The sequence below is a fragment of a genome, unplaced genomic scaffold (genome assembly GCF_019419815.1).
Source record: "Pyrus x bretschneideri cultivar Hongxiangsu unplaced genomic scaffold, Pyrus_bretschneideri_v1 Contig2, whole genome shotgun sequence".
In the NCBI taxonomy this organism is placed as follows: domain Eukaryota; kingdom Viridiplantae; phylum Streptophyta; class Magnoliopsida; order Rosales; family Rosaceae; genus Pyrus; species Pyrus x bretschneideri.
This window is the reverse complement of record NW_025999501.1, coordinates 7,796,831-7,822,450: the sequence shown is the minus strand read 5'-3', so window position 1 is coordinate 7,822,450 and position 25,620 is coordinate 7,796,831. Positions and strand designations below refer to the sequence as shown.

The 25,620-nt window shown below is 35.0% G+C and overlaps 1 protein-coding gene and 2 long non-coding RNA genes across 3 annotated transcripts in view; 2 read left to right on the top strand and 1 right to left on the bottom strand.

Annotated features, from left to right (window-relative positions):
* LOC125468220 (BRASSINOSTEROID INSENSITIVE 1-associated receptor kinase 1-like) overlaps positions 1-25,620 on the bottom strand; it is a 102,389-nt gene that overhangs the window by 28,037 nt on the left and 48,732 nt on the right. The window contains exons 2-12 of the mRNA XM_048583247.1: positions 18,073-18,205; positions 17,859-17,976; positions 17,570-17,713; positions 13,998-14,069; positions 13,816-13,887; positions 13,663-13,712; positions 11,928-12,083; positions 11,494-11,835; positions 10,775-11,166; positions 10,071-10,257; positions 9,806-9,919 (exon numbers count right to left, since the gene is read on the bottom strand). Of these exons, the coding sequence (XP_048439204.1) occupies positions 9,806-9,919; positions 10,071-10,257; positions 10,775-11,166; positions 11,494-11,835; positions 11,928-12,083; positions 13,663-13,712; positions 13,816-13,887; positions 13,998-14,069; positions 17,570-17,713; positions 17,859-17,976; positions 18,073-18,160 (1,735 nt within the window). The 5' untranslated portion in view covers positions 18,161-18,205. The remainder of the gene's footprint in view (positions 1-9,805; positions 9,920-10,070; positions 10,258-10,774; positions 11,167-11,493; positions 11,836-11,927; positions 12,084-13,662; positions 13,713-13,815; positions 13,888-13,997; positions 14,070-17,569; positions 17,714-17,858; positions 17,977-18,072; positions 18,206-25,620) is intronic.
* Positions 14,267-15,996, top strand: LOC125476762. Its single transcript, XR_007258074.1, has 4 exons — positions 14,267-14,485; positions 14,608-14,674; positions 14,769-14,863; positions 15,804-15,996. It is a non-coding gene; the product is annotated as an uncharacterized LOC125476762 (long non-coding RNA).
* On the top strand, positions 18,301-24,206 carry LOC125476765. The gene is made up of 3 exons (XR_007258077.1): positions 18,301-18,330; positions 23,826-24,060; positions 24,092-24,206. It is a non-coding gene; the product is annotated as an uncharacterized LOC125476765 (long non-coding RNA).

The following is a 25,620-nucleotide window of genomic DNA, read 5'->3' as shown; positions in this document are numbered from 1 at the left end:
TTTTTATTCGAATTTATAGCACCGAGGATATGGGTGAGCGGTGAAGATATTTGGTTGGGAGTATCTTAAACATGTTGTGAGAAGTATACTAAATGATTTTTCCCTTTTTTGTTTTGTTTTGTTAGAGATTGAAGATGTAAGTGTACGAAATTGGAAGCTCAAGCATTGAACAACATGATTTACTTCCTTTGTTAGTTGGTAAAGACTTCGTCTCTCCTCAAAACCCATTGTATTTCTTTGGCTCTTTTTTCTTGGTGAGAATTGGAATTTTTATGTATCTTTCGAAACTCTAAACTGGTTATCCTTCTCATATGAAAAATGAGTATGTTTATAAGCCAGTTAAAGGCTCATGTGATTCAGAAGCCTGACCAATGTATCATCTTGAATACATTACTTGAGGAAAATATTTTTCTATCTACAGAATAACAAAGAAAGAAGAGTGAAGTACTGAATGTAGTGTGAAGAGTTGGGACATGGAAAATATTTTTATTTGATTGTATTTGTATGAACAACTTTTTCTATGTAATGTATTATTCAAATACCTATCTTTTGTTCATTATTACACGTAAGAATGCAAATAGACTTTGGTAATTGTAGACAGATTTTAGTATGTATGTATGTATTTCTTTGATATGGATACAATTAGATTTTAATATATTTGTACATGTTTAACAAAGTTTTAAAACTCGCGGCATCATACGGATTCTATTGCTAGTGTATTTCTGTAAATATTCCGGTGTTAAGGCCCTTTACTGTTTAGGACCCATTCCTAGAAAAAGTCAAAACTCAAGCTATGCCTTTACCACAATATTGGGTTGAGCCGAAACGCTATCATGGACTTTAAGGAAGAAAGTCACCCCAACGGAACAATTAAAAACAGCATAATTAGCATATCAAATAAAAAATAAAGAAGAATGGGGGTTCATACAGGAAACGCAGTTTTGCAAGGTTGCCAAGTGTCGCTGGAATGCTACCATGTAAATTGTTCAAGTAAAGATCCATGCTCACTAAGTCCGACAAACCCCCAAGCTCTTCCGGAATGTTTCCAGTTATGTTATTATTGTAAAGTTCCCTATCAAGAAAGAGTGTTTCAATAATGTCAAATGCAGTAGTGAAATTCATTCGTCGTGTATCGATACCAATTTCAATTCAAATGCACAGTGATGGAATGGAAGTCCTTCCGTTTCGTCTGTAATTGTGAATTGAATATTGACTGAATTTAAATCACGAAAAAGAACAAAGACAGTTGGATAAGACCCGAACAAAAAAGCAGAGCGAAAAACACACTTACAAGTACTGCAACTTGGAAAGCACACCAAGCTGTGCCACCAGTTGACCAGAGAGATTGGCATTGCCAAGATGACTGGGTGGAGCAAAAATGTTAAAAACTTCGCATAACGCTATTTCCGCTGTTACAAGTGAATTGAACTGAACTGAACTGAATCGAATTGAATTGAACTGAATTGAAAAGGAGGTGTTTGTTGGGTTTGCTTACACAAGAGTAACGCTGTTTTCGCTATTACAAGTGACATGATGCCAGCTGCAGGGATCGACGAGAGTCGGATCCCAACTCTGCAGAACATTGTTTGGATCAGCTAGATTGGTCTTCAACGCGTTCAATGCGTCACCTGTCAAATCCAATCATTCATTCATTCATTCATTAGCTCATTCCAATTCCCGCAACCAAACACACCCAAATTCAAAATCACAGAGACACAGACATACCTTCTTCGTTGGCAGTGAGCGTATGGATGTGAAAGAAGCCAAACAGCAGAATCAGCCAAACAGAAACAGAGGTGGAGGACGTCATCACTGTTGGGTCTGTTGGAGCTCAGGTAAGCAGCTGGCGTTGACCGATCCAAATCCGAAGCATCTCTGCGTTGACCGGATTCCAGAAAATTCGGTGGCTGTTTGATTAAATTGCAGATTGCGTTTGGAAAAGCATGCCGCTGCTTCTTAGAGAGAGAGAGGTTGAAATCTCAGCTTGCTAGTTTTGGAGAAGAAAGAAAGAAAGAAAGGTAAAAGGTTTGGGAGTACTACGGAGGAGCTGCGGATGGAGGACTCTCAATCAGTCAAAGTCGCAGCCCACCGCGTCGGAAGTGTCGTTTCTTCTTTTGTTTATATTTATTTTTGACTTTTTAGCTGATACCTGAAATTGTTATGAAATTCCTCACTTTGTTGTGACATTTCTGATTTCATCCGTCACCAATTATTTTTGTCATTTGCTCCTTATTTAATGGAGATTTTTAATGGAATGATTAAAATGATTGATAATTAACAAACTCAGGGATCACTTCTAGTAATTTCAAATCTCAGGAACCAAAGTGATGAATTATATCAATTCATTAACAATTTTGGTTAATTTCAGAATAGAAAACTAAAAACTAAAAATTAAAAATTAAAAACAAAATGATTATCAAGTTACTTTTAATTAATAACTCATTTAGTTGACCAAAGGTTGCAAAGAGTCCAAGTCTGATTCCGATCAGAAATAATAGACCATGACATAGCCAATAATGAAGCTATCGTAGTGCTAAGGAATAAGATTTGGCTTCGAGAATTTTGAACTTTTTTTTGGCTAATAATGTTCACAAAAAATATTTTACAATCAAATAAAGTTAAATTAACTAAAAGAATTAGCTTTCAATGAAATTATCACACAAAATTATGTAAACTTCATATTTAGGGTTTATACTATAGGGACTTTCTCATATGAGGCAATACTCTTTTTGGTATATAAAGATTTCATTAAAGTCTTTACAACAGCTCCAACCCTTACTTCCAAACCCAAATATTTAGTCCATTAAAAGACAGAATTTAAGTCTATGAATAGTGAATATCACCCAACTATCAAGATCTAAATTTCATGACCTAAAATGTACTAATTGTGGTGGAATATAGTTTTAACCCTAATTTTTTTCCGATAGGATTTATTTTTTATTTTTTATTTTAGTTTTGAATTATATTATTTTAATTTAATTTGACAAGTGTTTTATTAAAGAAATTAAATTTCGACAAAATTTTCAAAACCGAACAATTCACACCAACCAACCAAACTTCAATACATACACCAACTAATCTTCAGTATACAAACAACCCACCAAACTTCAATACACACACCATCCAAATGTAAAGTGGATATGTTCTAAAAAAAATATTTTGTCATTGAATTTAAATTTCAGCAGTTAGATTTATTTTACCTGTTAGATTTGAAAAAAAAATATGAACAATTAGATCAAAATCTAAAGATTGCAAAGCATAAAAGGATTCTAACCTAGACCGTTGATCACCAATGGCCTAAAAATCGAACGGCTCGTAGTTCCTTAAAATGTTACCGTTTTGTAGCTAGGACCCTGCCAGTTGAAGGACCCATTTGTCGGCCACTTCAATAAATCATTCGCCTATTGCTTTTCAAAAAAAAAAAAAGGTAAGACCCCCAAAAATTTGGGTCGGCCAAATACAAACCAAAATTTGGGTTTAGCTTGGGTCAAAAACCAAACTTTTTAGGTTCAAGTCCAACCATTATATATTAGCTAGGATTATGATTTAGTGATATTCTTCTTTACATATAAGTGAGCGGTCTTTAGGTTTGATTCTCCCAAAGGAAAAATTGAACCATATTATTGCTAACCTACTATAAAGCTTAACCCAATTCCTCACTCTTTTAGTGTAGATAATATTTTTTGTTCGAAAAAACAAAAATTCCCCACAATTAGATTGCATTTTTATTTTGTTTAAACTCAAATATTTAGGTTTGGGTCTTACCCTACAATTGGTCTTAAATAAGTCCTCAAAGATAGTAGAGGGATCCCCATTGACGATACTCTAAAGAGGATAGACACAACTCGAATTCCCATGTTGGAATGACACAAAGTGATCTCTAGATCCTGTATTGCCTTAGTTCAAGTATTTATAAGGGTAGTGCCACTAAGTCGCACTTGAAATGATCACAATGAAATTTGAAACACTATCCGTCTACAAGCACCCACGCACTTGACCTAGTGTCTTAATCGTATATGATTATTTACTTGACTGTTTGCACTAATTTCTGGATACATACATAAATTATAAGGAACAGGCGCTTTTATGGCCCTTCCCATTTCTTGCTAGCACCATTTAACTTCGTAATGCCAGTTAACCCTATAAAAATTACATCAGTTTCCATTTTTTGTGATCTAAAGAATAAATGAGACAAAAACAAAATCGAAAACAAAGATATAACATATGCACAAATGTTGTATCATTGAAATACAAAATGGACCTTCTCCAGTCCTCTGAAGGCTTCTTACATGTATACAGGGGGACGGAACCAACGAGCATATCATCTGGGACCGGACAACTCATCTGGAGGAATATGCTAAGTTGAGTCTATGATCCAATTAGTACTTGGATGATCAATAGGGTTGAAATCTTGGCAGAACACCTCTTTTTGCCATTCCTTCTATCTTTCAGCCAAACCATCGCCTTCCAACATCCGGACAACCTCTGACATCTTAGTTTGTTCCCTTGGGGTGCCTTGTGTGCACAGTAGAGCTACTTGGATGAGCTGCTCCACTTGATCGTCAACATAATTTCCATTTAGATTAGCATCAACAAGTGTTTCCAACCTCCGATCTTTCAGTAGTCCTTTGACCTAATTATTTTAGTTAAAATAAAAAAGAAAAAGTCAGATAGTTCTACAATTTGAAACAAAAGGTGAGGGCACCTAGGAGAGTGAAAATGTATATAGGGGAGTAATGTGGGAAAGGGATAATCAAATGTCCATTCTCATAATGCAAATGCGATGGAAGATCACATAGGGGAGGAATTTCAATTTGTGATTTGGCTAAGGAATACGTGGCAAAGAACAATGTTTGGTCCTTGGTTGTAGGATCTCATGACATCAAACCAATTGGGGTGTGTGTGGGCATAATTATGATCAGCACAAGGATGCTTTATTAAGTGAAATTTTGTTTGTATCTAGCAAACAAGGTCTGGTGTGGTACATGTTTTTGTTGAATCCACCAAAAAACACTGATGTTGATAGGAATGCACTGCATGGTGAGTATGTGCAGGGGCGGTGTGTTTTACCATTTCAGATTTATACATAAACTCGTCCCATTGAGAGTTTGGTAATATTTTCGATCACACAAGAGAGAAGAAAGTTGTATTGCTGCAGTGATCTTCATGGCGTCAAAAGCAGATTAAGGTTCCTTAGTTGAAAATATGGTGGTGGAGGAACCAACCAGTTTGAGTGTTAAAGCCACTGGAAATATTGATTTAAACATATCTAATGGAGACAGTGACACTCCTCATAACAAGTGAAATGTGCCCGGGAACGACAAGTTGCCAAAGTGAGTTGCTTCTAAGAAATAGTTGGCAATCTTTTCTGACAAAAGTTGAAATTGTTGAATACAATGGTAATGTATTGACCAAATCTCCTGAAAAGTCATTGTTTCCTTGCTCTGCGAAAGTTATTTCATTTGGTTTGCTTTATAGTAATTTACCGTTTATGGAGTGCAGGCAGGAAAGAGTTCATGAGTCAGAGAGTGATAAGTCTATAAATACACATTTGACTTCATCCTGTCCGCATTTCAAATCTGAAATTTTGTTGAATATTTTTGGTTTTGGAATGAACTGTTTATACAATTGCTGCTCCAGGGTGCTTTCAAGCAATTCACATTGCTTTATTGGATTTGTTTTCGCACAGGTTGATCCTATAACTTTGAATACTAGTGATGAAAGTGAAAATACTAAGAAAAATAATGTACTTCTGGTTGCTAGATCAGATAGGTGGGTAATTCAATGTGTTTCCTCAGTGAAGCTTGACGAATGTCCAAATATTGGCTCAGTGATACAATGAATAGATTTCCAGTTTTCTGATAACCTTCTTATTTGTCTAAATGCATCTGGCTTAGTTGTTTTCTATGGAGTAATGTCCGGTCAGTATGCTGCACATTTAGGTATTTCACAGACTTTAGCACTCAACCCTCAGTTGGATTTTCATAAGGAAGGAGCATTGTCTCTAGGTTCTGAGAAACACAGTACTAAATTTGGAGTTGATTACAAACGAGTTTTGCAACATGGTGATTATTCTGGTAGGAGAATGTTTACAAGGTTGATTGCTGCTTTACATACCTCCCTAATAGATGTTGTTGATTGTGGTGTATATAAGTGATTTCAGCTGGTGTATATATATCTACCGGACATGTATTATGAAAATGAGAAGTTACTTTCACATATTCAGCACCTAAGGCTAGGCATGTTGGATGCTTGTGATATAGGTCACCAAAGGGTATATTCTAACATACCTGGTTCACATAATTCTATTATTCCATCCATGACGTATGACAGATCTTCTTTCCTGGATGCTTGGGGAAGTAATGTGCTTAGAAACCAAGAGTTGGACGGTAAGCGAGAAGGGAAGGGATCCAACTCATTTTTGGGTGGATTTTCTGCTTCAAAATTAACAGATTAGAAGCCTACTACTCTGATCTTTCTTCTCCCACATAAGTTTAGTGAAGTTGATCCCATCTGTTTCTCTCCATTAAGAATTACTCGACTTGGTAAGAACCGGAATATGATGAACCCGAAGGTTCTGCACGCTGAGTTCATAGATTGTGATGACAACTTTTGAATACACTATGTGAAATGTTTTATCTCAAAGGGAAGAAAGAAGCCTTTATGGTTTAATGCACAAGGTAAAGTTGAAAGATTAAAGGCAAGGCTTGTGCCTAAAGGATTTACACAAAGAGAAGTCTTGACGAGGACATTTATGTGAAGCAACCACCATGATTTGTTGAAAGGGGGAAGGAGAATCAGGTATGCAAACTCAACAAGTTCATTTATGGTTTAAAACAAGCTCCAATTTAGATTTATGGTTCTATATGTCGATGATATATTGTTGGCAAGCTCTAATGTCCAATTGTTAAATGAGACCAAGCAAATGTTGTCCAATAGCTTTGTCATGAAGGGTTTGGGTGAAGCTTATTATGTATTAGGCATTGAAGTTGTAAGTGATAGAATGAAAAGAATTATATTGCAGTGGGGGTGATGTTCCCATTGCCAAAGCTGAGTGTGATGTATGTATGGTTTGCACTAGACCGGTTTTGGCCTTTTGGCTTTTGCACTGAGTGTGTTAGGTAGATTTCAATCAAATCTTGGCATTGCACATTGGAAAGCAAGTAAAAAGGTATTTAGATACTTAAAGAAGACACAAGCTTCTGTCCTAGGTTTTCATCAAGTTGAGAATTTGGAAGTGATTTGTTATTGTGATGCAGAATTGGGTATGTTTTCATATTAGTTGGTGGTGTAGTCTCATGGAGAAGTAGAAAACAAGCCACTAGAGTATATAGGTTGTTTTTGAAGCAATGAGGCAAGGTGAGTAGTTAAGAAACCTTATCTATGACATGAAGATAGTGAAAAGTGTTGAAAGACCAATTAAGATTTTTGTGACAATACCTCAATAACAGAAGGTAAGAAGCTTCAAAACTCATAGTAATTAAGTATTTGAAGCTCCGAGATGAAAACAAAAAAGGAACTATTGATCTGGAGCATATTGGTAGTTATCACATGGTTGCAAATCCATTGGCAAAAGCATTACGGGGGCGTTTGTTTGCCCTCACTAAGTTGGACTGGACTGGACTGGATTAGCTATTAGTCCAATACTGTGTTTGTTCCATGCTGTGACTAACTTTAATGAGACTAAAAGGGACTAGCATTGACAAAACCCTTCACTAAGAGGTCTTAGCGAGACCCCCCAATAACCATGGGACTAGCTAAGACTACCCTCTCTTTCTTGTCCTTGTCATACTCAACGACCACTCTCGACAGACTCCTCGTCATCTCCAGTCACCTAGATCAATCATTAACTTTCCGACTCCCTTTCAGATCCATTTCACAACCAACTTTCATATAAAATATACCAAATTGAAGCTGGGAGTGACAAGATTACAATTTTACCTGAATAAAGGCCAAAATGTGGTCGAATGTGGCCGGAAAATGACTTGGAAGTCTCGGCCTGTTTGGGCTTCTTCAAATCCATGACAGATTCGAGCATTCAAAGCTAATATCTCGGTCTAGGGATGGTGATGAATTTTTTGGCGGTGCTAACTTCATCCAATTTAACGAGGGTTGGCCGGAAAACACATTGGGAAACCTGCAACTCGTCGGGAAAATTGGAGCCGTGAGGTTCCATTCGAACAACACATAGCTAGAGAGGGAGGGAGGATAGAGAAATAGACACTGGAATCAATAAGGAGTTTGACCAGGAATGAGAAAGAGACATGAATTGAGAGGTCTAAGAGGAAAAAAAGAGGGAGAGGGTGGGACGATGAGAGAAGAGGAAAAGAGTGGGACGGAAATGGTAGGAAAAGATGAAGAAAAAGATAAGATCATAATAAAATATTAATAATTTATATATTAAATAATATAATATTAGAATTTGTTATTATCCAGCTTCTTAGTCCAATACTGCACCAAACGCTTCACTAAGTTAGTCCGGTTTAGTCTAGTCTAAGACAGTCCAGCTTAATCCTTGAAGCTAATCCAGTCCGAGATAGTCCGGCGCAACAAACGCCCCCTACATGTAACAGCATTTCAAAGGCATTTTGCCAAATATAGGAATACAAACAATTATAGATCATGTTTGAATGTGGGAGTAAAGTAATTTTCCATTGTCTTAAGTATGTGTTTTGATTAGAAATTGTGCTTATAATGTTCACTTGTATTACATGACGATGTAATTCTTTTGGAAAAGCTCAAGACTAATCGGATACATGTTCATGTTTGCATTTTGCATAAATAAAGTATAAAGGATCACATCTGCAGTGTCATTATTGTTATGTCAAGCAATGTGGGAGTCATGCTTGCAATTGAAGGTCTTCTCATTTGAGTTTTCTCTAAATATAGTCCCATTTGGATTTGATTAGTTTGTGGTTTTAGCACAAATGATACTATTGCTGTATTATATTGTCTAGAATTCAACTAATGAATCTTTGAGTATGAATGAAAGGTTTCTTTTGATAATCATATTTCAATGATCACGTACTAGTCGTTGGACGCCATGTTGTAAATGGTTATGACCATTCTCATGTGGGAGAATGTAAGAACTTTTGTGTGAGAAATGGTCCAAACCATTTAATAAAGGAAATATGGTTATATTATACGTTATATACATTAAGTACACATTTAATATAAAGTGAGAAAACCATATTACTTGTACAAATTATGGATGGAAGACAGTTACAAAACTTGAAGAAAACTGACAGCAACTGCTACCATGATAGGTGGAGCAGTTGCGTCTTATAAGTCATGTTTTGATCCCCTTTCTCGGGTAAGTTACAGGGTTCTCATAATGTGAATGCTCGCCCTATCTAGGGTAAGAGTTCCATTCTGTTTCCAAGAGAAAGGAAGGTCAAAATCTCATCTCAATCATCTCGTCTACGACAACAAGTAAGTGCATCCCTAGTTTCTGCAAAATGATGATTTAATGAATATTATGACTAGTATAAATGCATGCGTGTATATTAGTTTGTAGTTCATCATGCAGGGTTGTTCTTGATCTCTGAATGAAGTATATAATTAAGTTCAACAGCACCAGCAGCAACCCCTCCAGCAATAGCCCCAGTAGCAGTGGTACCTAATATGAATCACCAGAGTTAAAAATGAAGGATTATTTACGCAACATGAACCAGAACTAAATGAAAAATCCTTAAAGTCAGAATTTATATGAACTCTCTATCACATGTCATTGTTTTTATCCATTTCTTCAAACTCACAGAAATAGTACAACACAAAATTAGGAGAAAGTCTATGATCCAAGTACTTGGATGATGAATAGTGTTGAAATCTTGGCGGATCACCTCCTCTTTTTGCCACTCCTCCCATCTTTGGAGTAGGATTCTCTCCCCTCTTTTTTTCCCTCCTCTTCCCTCTATTCCTATTTGAATGGTCACGGTTAAGCCATATCAACATCTTATATTAATTTTTTATAAAAAGAGAAAGACAAAATAAAGAATGTGAGAGGAGAGGATGGAAGGGGATGGAAAGAGGAGGGGAGAGAATCCTAGTCCCCCATCTTTTAGTCAAACCTTTGCCTTCACCTTGGCTTTCAAGCATTCGGACAACCTTTGACATCTTGGGCCGTTTCCTTGGGGAGCCTTGTGTGCACAGTTGAGCTACTTGGATTAGTTGCTCCACTTGATCATCAATATAATTGCCATTTAGATCAGCATCAACAAGTCTTTCCAACCTCCGATCTTTCAGTAGTCGTTTGACCTAATTTTTTTAGGAAAAATAAAACAAAAAATATCAGGTGGTTCTACAATTTGAAACAAAAGGTGCGGGAACCTAGGAGAGCAAAAATGTGTTGTAATGTTCAAAATTTGAAGGCCCGCAGTTTTGTCCAAAAAATCAAACTGCTTACAAAAATGTATCATCATTCAAATATTGATATCATGCAAAGAGAAGACAAAGATGCAATAGAGAGAATAGGAAAAAGTGAGAGGCCAAGATAGTGAGAATAAGGAGATGATGAGGAAATCACATAATGCCAATACACTGGCAAAAGAAGCAACAATAATAGTAACAATTACTAAGGAAATGCAATAACTAATCTCTGACAGTTTAAACTCAGATTGTTATAAATAAAGATAAACAAATCTTCACAACTAATCATAACTCTATTATTTTCTAAAAGCTAATTACTAAGGAAATGCAAATGTTGTTGGGAAATAAATCTTGCATATAACAATAAACTAGCTACATACACAAACAGAAAGACGTAAATGCATACCCAATCAACTAACATGAAATCATCATCACTCGCAAGCCGCGGATTGAAAGCCTTCTGCCCAGTGATGAGTTCAAGAAGCATGACTCCGTATCCAAAAACATCAGTTTTCTCGGAAGACACTCCAGTTGAAAAGTGCTCAGGTGCCATGTGACCAATTGTGCCACATACAGGTGTGGTAACATGTGTATCCTCGTAGTCCATGAGTTTAGCCAACCCAAAGTCTCCAACAACTGCTTCGAATTCCTCATCCAACAATATGTTTGCAGCTTTCACATCACGGTGAATAATTTTTGGATCACAGTGATCATGTAGATAAGCAAGGCCTCTTGCAGATCCCAATGCAATGCGTTGTCTTATTGGCCAATCAAGTGCAGGTTGTCCTTCTGGACGTTCTACAATAATATATCCACATACTTAGGAGAATTTCAAATTATAAGCATCAGGTAGTGTGCTCTAACGCATATCATGCCACCCGTCCTACCCAAAAAAAGGTCATCTTGTCATCCTCTTCGAATTAAATAGAAATAATATCAGCATCGAGAAGGTCACTTAAAATTGAAGAAAAAAAAATATTAAAAAAAATCAGCGTTGATACTCCAAACCAAATTAGTTGGGTTTTTAAATTTATTTTATCAATGTAATCCAAAAAAAACAAAAAAAGAATTAATGCTGTGAAAACAAAAAGATTTATTAATGCAGCAAACAATTTAGATGAGTACCTCTTAAACATGATGCCACACTTCCATTAGCCATATACGGATATACAAGCAGCCTTTCTGTTGGTGTAATGCAAAAACCACGCAGACGAAGCAGATTGCGGTGGACAGCCATGCTAATCATTTTAACCTCTGTTTGAAACTGTAGCTCCCCGCCTTGGGTTCTCTCCTCTTTAAGTCTTTTTACAGCAACCAGAGTTCCATCAGCTAAGCATCCTTTATAGACCTTACCAAATCCACCTCTACCAATAATATTTTTGTTGCTAAAGGTACCCGTCGCAACTTGTAGCTCGCGCAAAGAATACCTTTTGAGCTGTCCTAAATGAACTTCTCGATCCTCCTCAGCTGCAAAGACAGTAGACGAGTGAAACCTGCATCCCATACAACAACTACAACACCAACTTGATCAAGCTATATTACTCTTATAGTTCACTAACCAGGTACATCAAAGAAATTATCCTGTGATTTTCTTCGTCGCCAATAAGCAAGTGCAATTGCAGGTGCAGCAAACAACAAAGCAGCACCAGCAACAACCCCTCCAGCAATAGCCGCAGTATTAGTGGCACGGTGCGAGTTCGTAATTCGGTTGTAACCTATGGTACTATTCGTTAGAGAGTACACATAGACAATATGATATTCGGTTCGATTCATTCTCAATTCGTTAAAAAATATAAATTAAAAATATTTATAATACATATACATTTTACAATAATTTATAGTTATTGTTCATTGTAAGCAATTATTTTTGTTTAATAGAACTGATTATTTGTAAGCAATTATTTTACAAATCAAAAACAATTAATTCACTTAGCTTTCTAATCAGAATAATATAAATATTCTCAAATTAATATGGAATTTGGGAAATGCTATGGGCCACCGACTCTTTACATCTTCTCTAAAAAAATCAACACTGCAGATGGGTCCCTCCACTAATACAAGAAGAAAAGAGTGTTGATAGACCTATTCCATTGAATTTTTTTTTTCTTGTGTCCGTAACATAAGTGGTGCACCACATGTTATTATATAAATAGTGAAAATTTTTATTTTTTATATCATTAATATTTTAACACAAAAATCTCACCACTTGTACAGACATGTAACCTCTCCACCCCATTGCAAATCTCTAACAGTCCAAATTGAACAAATCTAGAAATTAACTTATCTGGTGAAAATTCGAAAAAAGAGGTGAAAATTAACAACCTTGGAAGCCACAGTCATTGGTTTTGTTGGAGAGTTGTAGATAGCAAGAGATCTGCTTCCTCAATTCAACAAATTTCGTTCGAATCAAAAGAATTAAATCCAAAAAGTGAAAGTAAAATTTTCTCTCTTCCTCTCCCTCTTCGTCTTCTGTCTGCCCGATGAAAACCAGAAGCACCGAGCTTCCCAAAATTCCAGTTGTTTCACCCCTCTGTTTCCAAAAATTATAAGTGCGTTTACTTTTCTCAATTTCTGTAGAAATTATTAGAGATGATTAGATGAACCACTAAATTCACCACCGAATCGCTAAAGTAATGGTATGTCCGTACCGATACGGAATCCGGACACTATTTCACCGAATCCAGCACCTAATATGAATCACCAGAGTTAAAAAGGAAGGGTTATTTGCACAACATGAACCAGAACGAGATGAAAATCCTTAAAAGTCGGATGTTATATGATGAACTCTCTCTCACATGTCATTGTTTTAATTCATTTCTTCACACTCATAGGAATTTAGGAATATCCCCTCGGATCCTCAATCCATTCCTTTCCTAACTAGCATCTTCTTAGAATCTTTACAGCAGTGATTCCAACAATAATGTTGTACCATGAAAAAAATTTAACAGAAAAACACCAAGAAAAAACATTAATTACCAATGGACTGAAGTCGATATCACAAGTGTCTATGAAACAAAACAGAGCCAGCCGGAAAGTAATAAGTTTAGGATTTGAGGTCAGACCGTTAAAATTAGGATTTGTTAGAGATTAGGGTTATAGTTTATTATAAATAGGATGCTTGTTATTCCCCTTAGAACAAGTGTGTCACAATGTAGTCTCTTAAAATTTTATAGCCATTTTAGTATTTTTATTTGTTTAATAATATTCTTATTTTGTAGTATAGTACTCTGATACTCAACTGTTCTCAAAACAAATTTGAGTTAATATCACAAGAACAATATAAGTTGTAAAAACCTGGATGTGGAGAGGCTGGAAGTGGATTCAGACGAGGATTATTGGCAAAACTGCAAAATGAAGAATAACAGCCAATCCATCATTCAGATCGTCCGCTGGGACGGCCACCGCCGGAAAAAGGTAAAGAAAAAAAATAAAGTGGGTTCAACAAACCTGACGGGAGTAAAACGTGAAAAAGATCCATTGACTGGAATATCCCCTGTCAGATTGTTATTTGAAAGATCCCTGCATTTCATGGCAAAACTATATGTTATTTGCATGCTCTGATGGCAGAGAAATTAGTAACTTTTCTCTCTCTCCTCCCTCTTACTGCGATGAAAGTGTATGAAACTCACAGGACTTGCAATGATTGGATGTTAGTCAAAGTCTCAGGAATATTCCCTGACAAGTTGTTGTTGGATAGACGCCTATTTCATGGAACAGAAGGTGCTAATTAAATCACAAATAATCGCAACAACAGCAGATATTATATTTTCAACAGATAATTATTCAAATTATAAGGGACGCTTTAGTAAAATGCTAAAGTAGTGTTGGTGATCGATGCTTCCTTTCTCTTTTCCTCTTTTCCTCTTTTCCATACTCTTTTGCTTCTTCTTTTTCTTTCGAAGGGGATGAAAACACCCCTCATTTTCCATCGACTTCTCTTTCTCGGTCTCATAACCAGCCACACCATCCATTCTCTCAAAATTCCAAAAATCTTAAAACCTCATTTCCTCTAGCCAAAAAATCGCAATCACCCTTCACCCGTGGAAAGAAAATTTGCAACGGAACTCCGCCGCTCCCAATTCGAGAACTCCTCACTCTAACTCCGAATACCAACAAGGTATCTCGCTCGCATATAATTTTGAATTTTTGGAATTTATCTTCAAAGAATGCATTTTTAATTTCAAATCAAACTTCAAGTTTTTAATATTTTGGGGATTGTGGGATTAATTTTTGCAACAGAAGCCGGAAGACTGAAGATCGCATTTTGCATTCTAATTTCGCAGACTTTGTCGAGTTGCCGCTTGAGGTGTGATTTTACGGCTGAAATTCCCAAGCTTTTTTTATTAGTCTTAAACCAGATTACTTAATTATAGTTAAATTAACTTTTTTCTGTTATGTAGCTGAAGCAGCTAAAGTTGATTGTTTTAATTAGTTGTATATGTCACCCAGTTTACTCGTTCCTACTGCTGATCAACAGGGATGAGTTTCACAGCAGGTGAGTGGAAATTCTGGGCTGTTCTTAATTTTCTATTTTCTTTATTATGCAACAAACATCATACATGGGGCATACCAACAACCTCATCAATTCAATACTCTTATTGTTATACTCAACCAAATTAATTCATTGAATCATTTTATATATCAATTATCAAATGTTCCAAGTTTATTAGATTCATCTTTCTTCAAGAGTCTCACTTTCAAGAAATTAGTGCATGTTATAAGATCAATAGGTAATCTTTCATTCTTTTTCATGTTATTTGATTCATGCAAATTATCAATTAGCGTCAGTTTTTCAGTTTATTACATATGTTATGAGCCCATAGAATTATGTAAAATTAAATCAATAATTGTCTTCTTGTTTGTTGTCATATATTTAGTTTACATGTTTTATCTTCCCTTCGTATTTGTTTTTGTCCTCTTTTTCTTTTTTATTGGACCAATTTACCTTGTTGGCTTATCATGAACAACTTCAAATATATATTATTATGTTTTTTGTAATTGGATGTGGCTATTTAATGGCAAAATTAATATCTACTAAAATTTATAATGCGTCAATTGGATGAATATATATTTTTTTTTTTGACGAAGATGGATATAACCAATAACCGACTGAAAATCCGTTACCCGGTGGATATGGTTATGGATAATCCCTGATGATTATTTTGCGGTTATGGGTATGGTTAATTTTCATGGTTATGGGGATGGATATAGCATTTCCGTCCCCAAACCGAACCGTTGTCATTCCTAAACAATATGATTTACTTTATTTGTTAGCTGGTAAAGACTTCGTCTCTCCTCAAAACCCATTGTATTTCCTCGGCTCTTTTTTCTTGGTGAGAATTGAAATTTTTATTCATCTTTCGAAACTCTAAACTAGTTAGCCAGTTAAAGGCTCATATGATTCAGAAGCCTAACCAATGTATTATCTTGAACAGATTACTTGAGGAAAAATGTGCATCCTCATCTACAAAATAACAAAGAAGAAAGAAGAGTGAATTACTGAATGTAGTGTGAAGAGTTGGGACATGGAAAATATTTTTATGTGATTGTATTTGTATGAACAACTTAATCCACAACTTTTTCTATGTAATGTATTATTCAAATACCTATCTTTTGTTCATTATTACACGTAAGGATGCAAATAGACTTTGGTACGGATGTAGACAGATTTTAATATGTGATATGTATAGGGATACTTTAGGTGCAGTCCCTAATTATGAATATTCTTTTATTAAAATCTTGTTGGTTTTCAATTTTTGATCGAAATTCCTGAAGTTAATGTGATAATTTATTTCTATGTACGTTACTATATTTTTTAAATTAAAAATTAAAAATTTTAGTTGTTTATATATAGGAGATTTTAAATAAAAAACCATAATTTGTGGGATTAAAAATATTAAAATATAGGGAATTGTTAGCACTCTAAAAATCTCATTCAACACTCTAAACTTTCCATATTGGGAAAGAAAAATACATTTTTGAGGAGTGTATAATGAGATTTTTGGAGTGCCAATAACAGTTCTCAAAATATAAATACACTATTGTGTGTGTGTGTGTAAACATGGGTACATTCATCAAAATTAACCAAAAAATTATTGTATCAAAACATGGGTACATACACCAAAATTAACCAAAAAATTATTGTATCAAAACATGGGTATATTCTTCAAAATCACAAAAAAAAAAATTAAGATATTAGGCTTAATAACACGAGTAAATTTCTTCGATTAAACTTGACATGGATACATTTTAAAATCAAAGAAAAAAGAATGTACCCATATAAGTTTAAAAATGGATTAGAAAAAAACTGAATAGATTTTATATATAAAAAAATGGTACATTTTATATATAAAAAATTGGTATATTTAAGAATGAGTACGTTTGAAGATTAAAATTTTGAAAAAATTACATGAATGGGTACATTTGGAAAAATAAAAAATGGGTACAAATAAATTTTAAAAAAATATGGGTACAAATACAAATAAAACTTAAAAAAATATGGGCACAAAAAGAAATTAATATATGGGTACAAATTAAAACTGAAAATAAAATTGGTACAAATTAAAAAATGGTTGTAAATTAAAAATGGGTACAAACTAAAACTAAAAATATATGATAAAAATTTAGTATAAATATAAATATACTAATTGTAACATTTTTAACATTAAATGAATATATTTAGAAATAAAAAATATTTTATTATTAAAATAATTAATGATGTTATTAATACCCAAGAACCTTAATAAAAATTTGAAAATGAATAGGATTTTAGTCAAAGGAGTAGCAAAAGGAATGATGAAAACCTAATTTCTCTCTCTCTCTCTCTCTCTCTATCTATCTATATATATATATATATATATATATTCCTTATTCATTATGAGGATGTAAATAAATATTTCTTTGATATGGATACAATTAGATTTTAATATATTTATACATATTTAACAAAGTTTTAAAACTCGCGGCATCACGTTAATTCTATTGCTAGTGTATTTCTGTAAATATTCCGGTGTTAAGGCCCTTTACTGTTTAGGACCCATTCCTAGAAAAAGTCAAAACTCAAGCTATGCCTTGACCACAATATTGGGTTGAGCCGAAACGCTATCATGGACTTTAAGGAAGAAAGTCACCCCAACGGAACAATTAAAAACAGCATAATTAGCATATCAAATAAAAAATAAAGAAGGATGGGGGTTCATACAGGAAACGCAGTTTTGCAAGGTTGCCAAGTGTCGCTGGAATGCTACCATGTAAATTGTTCAAGTAAAGATCCATGCTCACTAAGTCCGACAAACCCCCAAGCTCTTCCGGAATGTTTCCAGTTATGTTATTATTGTAAAGTTCCCTATCAAGAAAGAGTGTTTCAATAATGTCAAATGCAGTAGTGAAATTCATTCGTCGTGTATCGATACCAATTTCAATTCAAATGCACAGTGATGGAACAGTTGGATAAGACCCGAACAAAATATCAGAGCGAAAAACACACTTACAAGTACTGCAACTTGGAAAGCACACCAAGCTGTGGCACCAGTTGACCAGAGAGATTGGCATTGTTAAGATCACTGGGGGGAGCAAAAATGTTAAAAACTTCGCGTAACGCTATTTCCGCTGTTACAAGTGAATTGAATTGAACTGAACTGAACTGAACTGAATCGAATTGAATTGAACTGAATTGAAAAGGAGGTGTTTGTTGCGTTTGCTTACACTCGAGTAACGCTCTTTTCGCTATTACAAGTGACATGAAACCAGGTGCAGGGATTGACGAGAGTCGGATCCCAACTCTGCAGAACATTGTTTGGATCAGCTAGATTGGTCTTCAACGCGTTCAATGCGTCACCTGTCAAATCCATTCATTCATTCATTCATTCATTAGCTCATTCCAATTCCCGCAACCAAACACACCCAAATTCAAAAACACACAGACACAGACATACATTCTACGTTGGCAGCGAGCTTATGGAGGTGAAAGAAGACAAACAGCAGAATCAGCCAAACAGAAACAGAGGTGGAGGACGTCATCACTGTTGGGTCTGTTGGAGCTCAGGTAAGCAGCTGGCGTTGACCGATCAAAATCCGAAGCATCTCTGCGTTGACCGGATTCCAGAAAATTCGGTGGCTGTTTGATTAAATTGCAGATTGCGTTTGGAAAAGCATGCCGCTGCTTCTTAGAGAGAGAGGTTGAAATCTCAGCTTGCTAGTTTTGGAGAAGGAAGAAAGAAAGAAAGGTAAAAGGTTTGGGAGTAAGACGGAGGAGCTGCGGATGGAGGACTCTCAATCAGTCAAAGTCGCAGCCCACCGCGTCGGAAGTTTCGTTTCTTCTTTTATTTATATTTATTTTTGACTTTTTAGCTGATTCCTGAAATTGTTATGCAATTCCTCACTTTGTTGTGAGATTTCTGATTCCACCATCAATTATTTTGATCATTTTGTAAAAAAAAATAAAATCATATTCATCAAATTATTATGGTCCATTGTTTATTGAATTGAGGTTATTTTTGTCATTTGCTCCTTATTTAATGGAGATTTTTAATGAAATGACTAAAATGATTGATAAATAACAAACTCAGGGACCACTTCTAGCAATTTCAAATCTCAGGAGCCAAAGTCATGAATTATGCCAATTTCATAAACAATTTTGGTTAAATTTAAGATAGAAAAATAAAAACTAAAAATTGAAAATTGAAAACAAAATGATTATCAAGTTACTTTTAATTAATAACTCATTTAGTTGACCAAAGGTTGCAAAGAGTCCAAGTCTGATTCCGATCAGAAATAATAGACCATGACATAGCCAATAATGAAGCTATTGTAGTGCTAAGGAATAAAATTTGGCTTCGAGAATTTTGAACTTTTTTTGGGTAATAATGTTCACAAAAAATATTTTACAATCAAATCAAGTTAAATTAAATAAAAGAATTAGCTTCCAATGAAATTATCACATAAAATTATGTAAACTTCATATTTAGGGTTTATACTATAGGTACTTTCTCATATGAGGCAATACTCTTTTCGTTATATAAAGATTTCATTAAAGTCTTTACACCACCTCCAACCCTTACACCCAAACCCAAATATTTAGTCCATTAAAAGATAGAATTTAAGTCTATGAATAGTGAATATCATCCAACTATCAAGATCTAAATTTCATGACCTAAAATGTACTAATTGTGGTGGAATATAGTTTTAACCCTAATTTTTTTTCGATAGGATTTATTTTTTACTTTTTATTTTAGTTTTGAATTATATTATTTTAATTTAATTTGACAAGTGTTTTATTAAAGAAATTAAATTTCGGCAAAATTTTCAAAACCAAACAATTCACACCAACCAACCAAACTTCAATACATACACCAACCAATCTTCAGTATACAAACAATCCACCAAACTTCAATACACACACCATCCAAATGTAAAGTGGATATGTTCTAAAAAAATTATTTTATTATTTTGACATTGAATTTAAATTTCAGCAATTAGATTTATTTTACCCGTTAGATTTGAAAAAAAAAATATGGACAATTAGATCAAAATCTAAAGATTGCAATGCATAAAAGGATTCTAACCTAGACCGTTGATCACCAATGGCCCAAAAATCGAACGGCTTCTAGTTCCTTAAAATGTTACCGTTTTGTAGCTAGGACCCTGCTAGTTGAGGGACCCATCTGTCGGCCACTTCAATAAATCATTTGCCTATTGCTTTTCAAAAAAAAAAAAAGGTAGGGCCCCCAAAAATTTGGGTTTAGCTTGTGTCAAAAGCCAAACTTTTTAGGTTCAAGTCCAACGATTAGATATTAGCCAGTCCTACGATTTAGTGATATTCCTCTTTACATATAAGTGAGCAGTCTTTAGGTTTGATTCTCGCAAAGGCAAAATTGAACCATATTATTGCTAACCCACTATAAAGCTTAACCTAATTCACCACTCTTTTAGTGTAGATAATATTTTTTGTTCGAAAAAACAAAAATGCCCCACAATTAGATTGCATTTTTATTTTGTTTAAACTCAAATATTTAGGTTTGGGTCTTACCCTACAGTTAGTCTTAAATACATCCTCAAAGATAGTAGAGGGATCCCCATTGACGATACTCTAAAGAGGATAGACACAGCTCGAATTCCCATGTTGGAATGACACAAAGTGATCTCTAGATCCCCTATTGCCTTAGTTCAAGTATTTATAAGGGTAGTGCCACAAAGTCGCACTTGCAAATGATCACAATGAAATTTGAAATACTATCCGTCTACAAGCACCCGCGCACTTGACCTAGTGTCCTAATCGTATATGATTATTTACTTGACAGTCTGCACTAATTTCTAGATACATACATAAATTATAAGGAACGGGCGCTTTTATAACCCTTCCTATTTCTTGCTAGCACCATTTAACTTCGTAATGACAATTAACCCTATAAAAATTACATCGGTTTTCATTTTTTGTGATCTAAAGAATACATGAGACAAAAACAAAATCGAAAACAAAGACAAAACATATGCACAAATGTTGTATCACTGAAATACAAAATGGACCTTCTCCAGTCCTCTAAAGGCTTCTTACATGTATACAGGGGGAAGGAACCAACGAGCATATCATCTGGGACCGGACAACTCATCCAGAGGAATATGATAAGTTGAGTCTATGATCCAATTAGTACTTGGATGATGAATAGGGTTGAAATCTTTGCGGAACACCTCTTTTTGCCACTCTTCCCATCTTTCAGCCAAACCATCACCTTCTAGCATCCGGACAACCTTTGACATCTTGGGTCGTTCCCCTGGGGTGCCTTGTGTGCACAATAGAGCTACTTGGATGAGCTGCTCCACTTGATCGTCAACATAATTTCCATTTAGATCAGCATCAACAAGTGTTTCCAACCTCCGATCTTTCAGTAGCCCTTTGACCTAATTATTTTAGTTAAAATAAAAAGGAAAAAGTCAGATAGTTCTACAATTTGAAACAAAAGGTGAGGGCAACTAGGAGAGTGAAAATGTATTGTAATGTTCAAAATTTGAAGGGCTGCAGTATCTCCAGAAAATCAAATTGCTTACAAAAATGCATCGTCATTCAAATATCGATATGATGCAAACATATGACAAAGATGCAAACTGAGAATAGAAAGAAGCAAGAGGCCAAGATAGCGAGAATAAACAGATAACCAGGAAATTAGGATGGATACAAAAAAACATGCCAAATTCTTCAAGAAATCACAGCAAGGCCAATACATTGGCAAAAGAAGCAACAACAATACTAACAACAATTAACAAGGAAATGTAATAATTAATCTCTGACAATTTAAGCCTTAGATTGTTATAAGTAAAAATAAATAAATCTTCACAGCTTAATCGTAACTCTAACTAATAAAAGGTAATTAAACTAAAGTAATTTATTAAAGGTTAAGTATTATTTCTTTTCTTTGATCCATGATTCTAACTGTTTTCAACATTCGGGCCAAAAAAGACAAGTGATTTTACATTAATCAAACAGGAACTTGGCAGCTCTAGAATGAGTAATAGGTTTTTAAAGTATCTTTGCAAAGAACCAACTAAAATGATTGCAGAAATGTTATGATTAAGAAAGTCATATGAGATGAGCGGTTTGAAATAAAGTGATTAGGTGTCGAGACCCATTATTTTTAGCTTAAATAAATAGCAACATTGGTATGGAGAGATACACCTAATCTACAGTATATTATAATGAGTATTAGGTTTTTAAAGTATCTTTGCAAAGAACCAACTAAAATGATTGCAGAAATGTTCCATATGCAATGATTAAGAATGTCATATGAGATTAGCGGTTTGAAATAAAGTGATTAGGTGTGGAGACCCATTATTTTTGGCTTAAATAAATAGTAACATTGGTATCTAGAGATGCACCTAATTTACAGTATATTATATAACATGGGGTGCGCTATCCACACATCCATTTTTACTTCTCACACATCCTTGTTAATTTATGTCCTAACAATTCTTTAAAAATGAGTATTGAAACATAATTTCCAAGATTTGGACTTAGGAACACAATAGATTGAAGCAAGAATATCGTTGAATTTCCACAACATTATGTCTTTTTTTATATAAAATATGAAAGATATTATGGAAGATTTAGAATGATAAAATATAATCAGAAGGTGGATCTCATGCAAATGTTGTTGGAAAATAAATATAATAATAAATTAGCTACAAACAGAAACAGAAAGACGTAAAAGCATACTCAATCAAGTAATATGACATCATCATCATTCGCAAGCCGAGCAAGATCAAAAGCCTTCTGCCCAGTGATGAGTTCAAGAAGCATGACTCCGTATTTTCCAGTTGAAAGGTACTGATCTGGTGCTATATGGCCAATCAAGTGCAGGTTGTTCTTCTGGACGATCTACAATAATTTATCGACATAATTATGAGAGTAGAATTTTAGATTACAAGCAACAGTCAATGTTGTTTAACACATATCATGCCACCCGTCCCACCCAAAAAAGAGTCATTTTGTTATCCATTAAATAAAATCAACATCAAGAAGGTAACTTACAATTGAAGAGAAAAAAGAACAGAAAAAAAAACATCAGTACTGATACTCCAAACCAAATTGATCGTGTATAAATTCACTTTATCAATGTAATCCCAACAATTTTTAATTTCGTGAAAACAAAAAGATTCATCAACGCAGCAAACAATTTAAATGAGTACCTCTTAAACATGCTGCCACACTTCCATTAGCCATATAAGGATATACAAGCAGCCTTTCTGTTGGTGTCATGCAAAAACCATGCAGACGAAGCAGATTGCGGTGGACAGCCATGCTAATCATTTCAACTTCTGTTTGGAACTGTAGTTCCCCGTCTTGGGTTTTCTCCTCTTTAAGTCTTTTTAAAGCAACCAGAGTTCCATCAGCTAAGCGTCCCTTATAAACCTTACCAAATCCACCTCTACCAAGAATATTTTTGTCGCTAAAGGTATCCGTTGCAACTTGTAGCTCGCGCAAAGAAAACCTTTTGAGCTGTCGTAAATGAACTTCTGGATCCTTCTTAGCTGCAAAGACAGTAGATGAGTGAAATCTGCATCCCATACAACAACTACAACACCAACTTGATCAAGCTATATTACTCTCTCCTCCCTCTTACTGAGATGAAAGTATGAAACTCACGGGACTTGCAATGATTGGATGTTCCTTTCTTGTGAATCTTGAAACCAGGGATCATACTATAAATTATGTGCATCCGGCACAAGGACTTTAAGGAAGAAAGTCACTCCAATGGAACAATTAAAAACAGCAGATTAGCATATCGAATAAAAAAGAAAGACGATAGATTTTATCTAACAAAAGGATGGGGGTTCATGCAGGAAACGCAGTTTTGCAAGGTTGCCAAGTAAAGATCCAAGCTCACCAAGTCTGACATCCCCCAAGCTCTTCGGGAATGTTTCCAGTCATTCATTCATTCATTAGTTCATTCCGGTTCCTAGTGGAGGTGAAAGAAGCCAAACAGCAGAATCAGCCAAACAGAAACAGAGGTGGAGGACGTCATCACTCTTGGGTCTGTTGGAGCTCAGGTAAGCAGCTGGCGTTGACCGATCAAAATCCGAAGCATCTCTGCGTTGACCGGATGCCAGAAAATTCGGTGGCTCTTTGATTAAATTGCAGATTGCGTTTGGAAAAGCATGCCGCCGCTTCTGAGAGAGAGAGGTTGAAATCTCAGCTTGCTAGTTTTGGAGAAGAACGAAAGAAAGGTAAAAGGTTTGGGAGGAAGACGGAGGAGCTGCGGACGGAGGACTCTCAATCAGTCAAAGTCGCAGCCCACCACGTCAGAAGTTTCGTTTCTTCTTTTGTTTATATTTATTTTTGACTTCTTAGCTGATTCCTGAAATTGTTATGCAACTCCTCACTCAAAGTGAGATTTTCTGATTTTTTCCGTCATAAATTATTTTGAACATTTTGTAAAAAAACAAAATTACACTCAATTTTTATCAAATTATTATGATCTATTGTTTATTAAATTGAAATTATTTTTGTTATCTGTTCCTTATTTAATGAATATTTTTAACGGAATAATCAAAATGATTAATAGTTAAGAAACTCACTTCTAGCAATTTCAAATCTTATGAACTAAAATGAGTTATACCAATTTCAAGGACTATTTTAATATTTTAACTAATTTCAAAACAGAAAAATAAAAATTAAAAATTAAGAATGAAATAATTATCAAACGATTTTTAATTAATAACTCATCTAGTTGACCAAGGATTGCAAAGAGTCGAAGTCTAATTCTGATCAGAAATCATAGGTCATGACATGAGCTATAATATAAACTAAGACATAAGCATGATATAGCCAATAATGAAGCTATTGTAGTTCTAAAGAAAAAAAAAATGGCTTCGAGAATTTTGAACTTTTTTGGGTAATAATGTTCACAAAAAAATATTTAACAATAAAATCAAGTTAAATTAACTAAAAGAATTATTGAAACAGTTCGTCCCTAATTTTACAATTTTATAAATTTTAAAAGAGTGATTTGATGAAAATGCCCTAAATATGAGATTATTGACTTTTGTTGACCAGTGCATAGTGAGACATACAAAATATCCTTTTAGCGTATCCTTAAAGTACTCGACGGTACAAACGCGTAGGTACAAGTGGAACTGAATTCGGAATTACGATGAAGATTTTACAAATATCGGAGCGTGAATGACGTTTTGGTAAATTCACGTTACGGGAGATATTTTTCTGTTTTTCTTTTGAGAGCCAGTGGGGCCCACGCCCCATTCCTCCACCTCTCTCCCTTGTCTTCCTACCTCTCGGGACTCTCTCTCACCTTTTTTTCAAATCCCCGTCACGGACTTGGATCCTTTCCTAAGCCCAAGGAGAGGATCCTCCTGATCAAATGACTTGCCATTGGATGAAAATCCAACTGCTATAATTATCTCTTTGGCTGCCACCTCATCCTACCTCATTCTCTCTCTTCACTCTATCTCTCCCGCATCTCTCTTCCTTCTTCCTTGGCAAGCACCGAGAGGGTGCAACGGCATCGCCACACACCACCTTCCCGGCGAACTCCACCATAGCCATCAGTGAATATCATGACTCTCGTTCTCCCCTTTTCATTACTTTCCTCCCTCGTCTCTCTCTATCTCTGCAAGTACAAAGAGTACATCACCACCACCACCAATATTCATTGCAAAAACTCTATTGTGCACAACTAAGTTATGCCTCGAGACCCTCAAATCCTTTTTATTTGGAAGCCTTTATAACGTTTTCAACCTTAAACT